Source organism: Telopea speciosissima, chromosome 10, assembly GCF_018873765.1.
Source record: "Telopea speciosissima isolate NSW1024214 ecotype Mountain lineage chromosome 10, Tspe_v1, whole genome shotgun sequence".
Lineage (NCBI taxonomy): Eukaryota > Viridiplantae > Streptophyta > Magnoliopsida > Proteales > Proteaceae > Telopea > Telopea speciosissima.
In genome coordinates this window covers 41,113,815-41,122,692 of record NC_057925.1, presented here as the reverse complement: position 1 = coordinate 41,122,692, position 8,878 = coordinate 41,113,815, and the positions used below count along the sequence as shown (strand labels likewise).

At 41.8% G+C, this 8,878-nt stretch overlaps 1 protein-coding gene and 2 pseudogenes across 1 annotated transcript; 2 read left to right on the top strand and 1 right to left on the bottom strand.

Moving 5' to 3' along the window:
• Positions 1-1,539: 1,539 nt before the first annotated feature.
• On the bottom strand, positions 1,540-2,276 carry LOC122641695 (annotated as a pseudogene).
• Positions 2,277-3,335: 1,059 nt separating this feature from the next.
• LOC122643571 lies at positions 3,336-4,297 on the top strand (annotated as a pseudogene).
• Positions 4,298-5,534: 1,237 nt separating this feature from the next.
• Positions 5,535-6,551, top strand: LOC122643570 (AP2/ERF and B3 domain-containing transcription factor At1g50680-like). The gene has a single exon (XM_043837184.1). It carries the CDS (start codon positions 5,535-5,537, stop codon positions 6,549-6,551), a length of 1,017 nt encoding a protein of 338 aa, XP_043693119.1.
• The last annotated feature ends 2,327 nt before the right edge of the window (positions 6,552-8,878 follow it).

Here is an 8,878-nt window from a genome sequence, read left to right as displayed (position 1 = left end):
CAAGGACCCAAAACCAAAAAAAATGGATACTAGTCTAGGTGACCCAAGGACAAGCACATGGATGGCACCAAAAAGAGGACTAAAGACAAAAATGCAATGCAAAGGAGAAATTCAAGAAGAGCAAAGTGGGAGACAAAAAGTAAGAAAGAGAAATGAGAAGTGAAAAAAGAGAAAGTGAAGAAGAGGGACATATATCTACAAAAAACAAAAGAATGAAAAGTGTAGGAGGAAAGGTTTGAACCCCCAACCTCTCCTACCTCACTAACAGATTTACAGACAAGCCCCATAAAGAAAGTTCATTCGCAGTGGACCCCTCACTATATAAAGACATCTACTCTCTTGGACATCCTATCTCAAGAGAGTAGGGGGCAAATGATACATCCAAGATTCACCGAACCAATCAGCAGCTGCCACATGTCATAAAGTGACCCGAACCAAGGAGAACCAACCGGGGGTCCCACCCGGGCGCGGCCAGCACCCAAGCGCGGCCTCACCCAGGCACGGCCTGCACCAAGGCGCAGCCTCACCCAGGCGCTGCCACACCCATGGGCAGCCTGCACCCAAGCGCGGCCTCACCCAGGCGCGGCCTCTCACCCAGGGGCGGCTTGCACCCAGGCACGACATTGTGGATCAGACGTGATGTACATGGACACCGAGGCCGCTCGTCTATGACCCAATCGTGTCACTACAGGATTCTAGGCCACCACTTAGAAGTCACGTCACCCAAACAGATTCAAGCACCAAAGACGTTATCACCGCACACGGGTATCTATCCGCTAAGGATCTTGATACCATCAGGATACTCCCTCCCGAGGGGAGATGGCCAATCAGGATAGAGCCCTATTACCCAGGGCCTCTATCCACTCAACGACACACTCGCCATCAAACTGGGACTCTCCACACCGCCATACACTACTATAAAAGGCAAGGTACACCACCCTTAGAGGGGACATCTAAGTTCATATTGAATAATCACTATTCATCTGTTTACTCAGGAGATCTAACTTTGGCATCGGAGAGCCCTAGGCCGGAACCACACCGGTTCTCTCTAGTGACCCCTTGGTCCACTTGCAGGTGACGGCACTCGCAGGACCGATCGATGATTTCTTGATGCAACAGGGAGGGTAGGGCGGAGGACAGAGGTGGGTTGAGTGCAGGGATGGGAAAGGGAGAGAGAGGGTGCTGGGAAGGGACGGAGTCAGGGGAGTGAAATGTAGGGGGCGGAGAGAGGCAGACGGCGAGTGGGAGGGTGAGCCGGAGTTGGAGAGATAGGGTATAGGGAGAGGAAGGAGATAATTACACAAAAATACAAATTTAATATTGAGTTGTTATATAAAAGCAGGGGTAAAAAAAGAAAAAAATAACGGTTACAAGAATTTGTTGTAACCACCACAGTTACAAACAGTTTTTCCCTTAATGGATTATAGTTTCTCTTAGATGTATGACCTCTGTTCCAAATTTCAAAGAGAACCGAGAAGGATCCATAGATTTCAATCCAAAGATTGTTGGACTGTAGGTACCAATTTTTTTTATTTTTTTTTTGCAGCAAGTAATAAAGACTACTCCATTTTTATCAACCACTGATCATTGCTCCTCAAAACACAATATTCTCTGTTGCATTCCATCGCCCAGATACACACTTTGGAATGACAGGTGAAAAAAGATATGCATTTGTTCTATGACCTCCCTCGGCCCCTAAAACCACCACCATTGCCACCACCTCTAAAAGGACAACCCCTGCCTCCCCTTGGAGCACCCCCTTCCACGAAAACCACCACCTCGCCCACCACCTGTAAAAGAGCCACCTCTGCCTCCACGATCTCCTCCTCTTCCACCAGCTTGTACCTGTCCCTTTGGCTGTGGGAGAAATCTTGAAAAGGGCAAAAGCTTCCCCGGGTCAATGTAAAACTTGTCACCCAATGAATATGAAGTTGCCACGATGCCTTCCATCATCTTAATAGAAAATAAAGATTCATTGATGGGACGAAATATTTTATCAACCTTCCCAATCTGGGTCTTGTTCTGCAGATAGATAGGTGCATTGAAGTATGGCATTTTCTCATTGATGAGCTTGGTTACAGCGTCACCTTCACATGCGTGATGAAAGGAACCAACCTCTGTAACTTCCGCAGGAGGTCCTGCGTCGCAAAATCCACCACTGCCACAGCCACCAAAACTTTCACCTCTGCTACTACCGCGACCACCGACTCTACCCCCTCCAAAACCACCATCTCTACCCCCCTAAAACCACTCCCTCTACCCCTCGGAGGTCACATGCTTCCCTAATCCCACACACACACACACACACACACACAGAGACACACGAAGAGTAGCTCCCTTTGAGGACTTGAGATGCTTTTCAGCTAAGTGGAGCGATTGTGAACTGGGCTGCAGGTACCATTAGAACAGGGTATAGAAAATAAAAGGGATAGAAACTAGAAGTTAGAAGGAGATGAAGAACAGAATAATGATAAGAAGCAAGGAGAGAATAGAAGAAAGGGGAAATAGAAAGTGTACCTGAGACGGGAAGAAGGATGGAGAAACACTAGGAGAAGGAGAAGAAGCCAACGACCGGTGGTGGTGCTACTGGCACCGGCGGTGGCGGCAATGCGGCATTAGCTGTGGATCATGGTCTCCCCATTCTCTCTTTTGATAGATGAAGAAGAAGGAGAAGGGTCAAAGACTTGCCTTTTTTTTAAAACAAAAGCAATTTACTATTTTAACCTTTAATTTTGAGATATATGAGCACATGCTCATTAAAGTGTTCGCACAAATAGCGGAAAACAGTTTTCAACCAAAAACCATAAATGGCTTTCCATCTATTTTTAGTTTTTGGTTTTTTTCAATCTTTTTTAAATAGAAACAAGCTCCAAAAACGATACCAAACGCAATCAAAAACGTTTTTAAAACCAAAAATAAAAAATAATAACTATACCAAAGATGCCCTTAGTATCAATTGGCTTTGTATATATTTGGTCGTTTGTGTCAGTTTATTAACATCCATTAATGTTGTACAACCTTCACACTTCTATCTAGACAAAGAGGGGGGGGGGGCAATGGGCAATGACCACACTACCCCTGCCCCAACACTCTGCCCAGGTGGTGTCCACCTCCCTTATTAGAGGGACTGGGGAATTGGGCCGTGCAGGGAACTGGAGGAGATAAATTTCGGTGTTTCTGGCTTGTGTCTTCTTCTCTCCTCCCACTTGGAAAAAGACTCCCTTGCCATCTTATGTTCTGCACTGTGATTAGTGTATGCCACTAGCTTAGCGAATGCTTCACACATCTATGCTTTTTTGTTTTGTCTTCTTTGGTTTTGTAGAATTGATAGTAATATGGAGGAGGAGATGATAAGTACTATTTCAAACGGGCTGAGAATTACCAATGTTAATAATATTGGAGAACGGTCTGATTCAAATAGCACTACAAACCCGCCGTGTCCGGAAAGAAGGAAGCGTCAAAGAAACGAAAATCCATCATCGTCGTCTTCCAGCCCAAGATTCAAAGGGGTAGTGATGCAGCAGAATGGTCATTGGGGAGCACAAATATATGCCACCACCAAAGAATCTGGCTTGGCACTTTTAAAACTGAGAATGAAGCTGCAATGGCTTATGATAGTGCAGCAATCATACTCCGTAAAGGCGATTCTCATCGTAATTTGCCATGGAGTGCCATCACAATTCAGGAACCTAAATTTCAAGATCTTCACACCACTGAAGCAATTCTGGGTATGATCAAAGATGGGTCTTGCCAATCAACGTTTATGGATTTCATAATGACCCATTGTTGGAATATTGGAAACAACTACAACATCACAGGAACCAATCAAAGGCGCCAGAGAGATGAACAGGGTATCCTGTACCATGAACTATTTCAGAAGGAATTAACACCAAGTGATGTTGGAAAGCTTAATAGGCTTGTAATTCCAAAGAAACAAGCAATTGCATACTTCCCTGAAACTCATCTTGAAGTAATTGGAACAGAAGAGCGCCGAGAAGATCATCATCTGTATTTAACATTTTTCGATAACCAGTATAAGCCATGGAGCTTTCGTTACTGTTATTGGAAAAGTAGTCAAAGTTATGTCTTTACGAAAGGTTGGAATAGATTTGTGAAAGACAGAAACTTGAAGGCTAACGATATCATCACCTTTTATTCCTGTGAATTTAGAAATCACACATTCTACATGATTCAGGCAGAGTCAAAAAATACAGAGGAAGCGATTAATCCCCAAGGTTTCATGGAGCAGACGCTTAACAAAGGTATGAGACTATTCGGCGTGAACATTATTGGTTAATGAAAAAGATGGTGAACTCCTTTCCTTCTTCTTCTTCTTCTTCTTCTTCTTTGAGTTAAAGCCAAAAGCTTAACTCTGTTTTCTCTTCAAAGAGATTCTCAAGTCTAAAACGCTTATGCTGTCAAGACATTGATCTTTAGTTTTTTTATTTTTATTTTTATTTTTTGTGAAAATCATATTTGTTTGGGGCATCTTAAGTAACTTCCAATCATGTTTTTGAAACCTATATGATTAAATGAAGAGTTGCAATGACTATAAGGTTATGATTCAGCAAAGGTAGAACCATGAATGCTATTCAATTCAAACTAATAAAAAGAAGGGAGAAAGTTCTCTGTCCGGGAGTGTGGCCTATGCCAGCACTCCCATGAGTCTATCTCTCTCTTCTCCATATGAAAAGGCACCTCTGCGCCCTTTGGTTGCAAGTAAAAGAGAAGGGGAGGGAAATTATTTTTGGAAAGAAAAGAAAATTTGTAATCATAATTTTGTAACAAACCTAAAATTAATTATTATTATTTTTGATGTAATCATGATTTTATTTTTCATATCAAAGATTTGATTGCAAAGTATAGTGAGATTTACTTTTTTTTCCAATAAATAATCTGTGGAAGACAAGTAAAACTTCCATTTTTAGAGGCAACAAACCACCTCAAAATCACTACCCTCTTTTATTTCGTATCTTTAGTTTCCATTAATATGAAATCAAATATATTTTATAAGCAAGTGTTAATTGCTTCTGCGGATTCAAAGTTGTTTCAATTCTCCTCCATTCCTGTGGTTGTTTCTCTCTCGGTATGTACCATTCTTCTCTTCTTCAACTTCATTAAACACTGCAATTTAGTTCTTTAAATCACTTCTTTTTAATTTTCTATTGCTATGCTTTGACTGTTCACAATTCATTCTTGAACCAATGACTTGATTTCCCCTGTGATTTGTTACTTATTTTTTGTTTTTTGCTTTATTTTACTTCGTTTTCTCCTTTAAACTTGTTGATGATTGATGATCTATATATGTAATTATGAGAATACAGAACTATTTCTCTCATGCATTAATTGATTTGGTCGTGTTGCGAGGGTGCCCAACATGTGTCTTCTTCTCTTCTCCCACTTGGGAAAAGATTCCCTTGCCTTCTTATGTTCTGCACTGTGATTGGTGTGTGCCACTAGCTTAGCTTAGCGAAAGCTTCACACATCTATGTTTTTTGTTTTGTTTTCTTTGGTTTCGCAGAATTGACAGTAACATGGAGGAGATGATAAGTACTATATCAAACGGGCTGAGAATTACCAATGTTAATAACATTGGAGAACGGTCTGATTCAAATAGCACTACAAACCCGCCATCTCTGGCAAGAAGGACGCGTCAAAGAAATGAAAATCCATCATCATCTTCCTACCCAAGATTCAAAGGGGTAGTGATGCAACAGAATGGTCATTGGGGAGCACAAATTTATGCCAATCACCAAAGAATCTGGCTTGGCACTTTTAAAACTGAGAATGAAGCTGCAATGGCTTATGATAGTGCAGCTATCATACTCCGTAAAGATGATTCTCATCGTAATTTGCCATGGAATGCCATCACAGTTCAAGAACCTAACTTTCAAAATCTCCACACCAATGAAGCAATTCTGGGTATGATCAAAGATGGGTCTTACCAATCAAAGTTTATGGATTTCATGATGACCCAATATATTGGAAACAACTACAACATCACTACAGGGACTAATCGAAGGAGCCAGAGAAACGAACAGGGTATCCTGTATCATGAACTATTTCAGAAGGAATTAACACCAAGTGATGTTGGAAAGCTTAATAGGCTTGTAATTCCAAAGAAACAAGCAATTGCATACTTCCCTGAAACTCATGTTGAAGTAATTGGAACAGAAGAGCACCGAGATGATAATCATCTGTATTTAACATTTTTCGATAACCAGAATAAGCCATGGAGCTTCCGTTACTGTTATTGGAAAAGTAGCCAAAGTTATGTCTTTACTAAAGGCTGGAATAGATTTGTGAAAGTCAAGGACTTGAAGGCTAACGATATCATCACTTTTTATTCTTGTGATTATAGAAACATTCACTCTGGAGAGCTTCACACATACTTTATGATTGAGACAAAGTCCAAGAACACAAATGATGGACATGGAGGAGGAAGTAGCAATTATCTAGAGTTGCAGCATGGTCTGGAACAAGGCATGATTAGAAGAGAGGAGATAGTTAACAAAGGTATTAGACTATTCGGCATAAACATTATTGGTTAATGAAAAAGATGGAGAAGATATTTAACCTAAGCTTTTTTCTAGTGAAGTCCTTTTCTTCTTATTCTTCCTTTTTTTGTGTTTTTTGAGTCAAAGCCAAGAGCTTATGTTTTCTCTTCAAAGAGATTCTCAAGCCTAAAACTCTTATGCTGTCAAGACATTGATTTTCAGTTTTTTTTTTTTTTTTTTTTCTTTCTTTTATAATGTTTTGAAACTTGTATGATTAAATGATGAGTTGCAATGACTATGAGGTTATGAGGCAGCAAAGGTAGGATCATGCATGCTAGATTGCTAGTTCTTGGTTTCAGGTATTTAATTCAAACTAGGGAGATTGTTCTCTGTGCCGGGGCTGCAGGCTGTGCCCAGACACATGGGGGTGGATACAATAACATCCCTGCCCTCTTGAGTGGCAGGCCCATGTGTCTGGGCACAGCCTGCGCTGTGGCACAGAGAATATGAACCCTTCAAACTAATAAAAAGAAGCTGCTTAAGTTTTAGGAACAAGATACACGAAGGAGGAATCCCTTCATCACTACCATAAATCCCATCTGATTTGATTAGGAAGGGGTGAGGGGAGCTTATGATGACACATGAGTCTAATTACAAGGTCAAATCACCAATGGTACCATTGTACGTATGTTTAGTGGCGGACGCATGTCCCAGCTAGTACCTCTTAGGGACAAAAGGGGTATTTTTGAAAACAAAAATGACACAGATTTGTCGTTGAGCATACGTGCAGCGGAGCCACACTTCTTTTTTGGTAGATGCTTTAGTGTGGATGAGGAGTATTATAGTTGTAAATTGCAATAAGTATATGAGGGTGGGTTCAAAAGTTATGCAAGTTTAGACCTAGCCAAATCAATGTAGTCTAATCCTATAAAGAAATATCCGCAAGAACTTGTATTTAGAATTAACATGGCCAGACAGATCTTACTTCACTGGGGCACTATTTTGTGTAGTTTAGGGGTTTTAATTTTTCTTTTCCCTTGGCTTTGGGGTGGAAAAGTTTTTTTTTTTGGTAGGAAATAAGCTTATTTATTGAAGCGTGTCCAACGCAAGGAGTCCGAATTACATAAGTCCGAAATCCAAGGAGTGGAAGGCAGCCAAACTGTCTCACACGCTAGAGACAGGGGTTTCCTAGCAAGAGAGTCAACCACGCTGTTAATCTCTCTTGAAACATGTTGAAAAATACAAGCATTAAAACAGCCGACCAAAGTACGGATGTCTTGCATGATATTGATTAACTCGATGGGAGGGGACCTTGCAGCATCGGTGAGGTAGGAGATTAGCTCTTTAGAGTTTGACTCCACAAGAACCTGATCAATGCACTCCGCAAAGCAATAAAGAAGACCCTCCCGGACCTCAATAGCTTCCCCTTGGAGAACCGAGGAGAAGGAGGTAGGTTTGGACACTGCCGATATGATCCTTTGCCGATGAGAACGCACTACAAACCCAATGCCTTGCTTTCCTTCCTTCGAACCTGCATCTGTATTGAGCTTGAAGAAAGGAGGAGAAGGAGGGGACCACACTCCCTGTCTAGGAGGAGGAGTAGAAACAGAATCCGCAGGCCAAGGATGGAGCTTCGTGGCATTGGTAGCCATTAAAAATTCCAAGGAAAGATTCTCGGCCTGTGTAAGAACCTCTTGAGGAGAAGACCGAGAGCCACTAAAAATAAACTGATTACGAGCGCACCAGATGCTCCAGCACAAGAAGGAGATCCTACAAGTAACTTCCTTGAAAGCCTGTTTCCCGTTTCTGTCGAACTCCCCCCAATGATTGATAAAAGAGATCAAGGATGGGGAAGGCCTTGAGGGAATGTAGGAGAGGGGAGATCCAAACCAGATGGCTCGAGCGAAGGGACAATCCAACAAGATATGGTCGATAGACTCAGATGGTATGCCACAACGCGGGCAAGAAGGATCAATGGGAGCTCGTCTCCGCAGCAAAGCTTCCCCTGACGCTAACCCGTTATTGCAGGCCCTCCATAAGAAATTTTGAATCTTGGGCATGGTATTGTAGGACCAAATCTTTCTCTAAACCGTCTTTGGCACCTGCGGAATGGTACTGGACAGAGGGAGAGGAGGAGCAATAGCTTGCTCATGTAGGTCTCTTTGATTGCACAGGAAATGTTAACCAGATTTCGCAGAGTACATCCCAGACTTAGAACATCCCAGAGTACATCCCAGACCAAGGGTGGAAAAGTTGAGTTCACACTCTAATATCTCTTTTGCAATATTTGTTATGCTTATTGATTGCTCTCTTACCTCCGATTAAAATGAATAGAGGAACGAAAGATTAAGCCTGATTTGGTATGATTTCTATTTCAATTT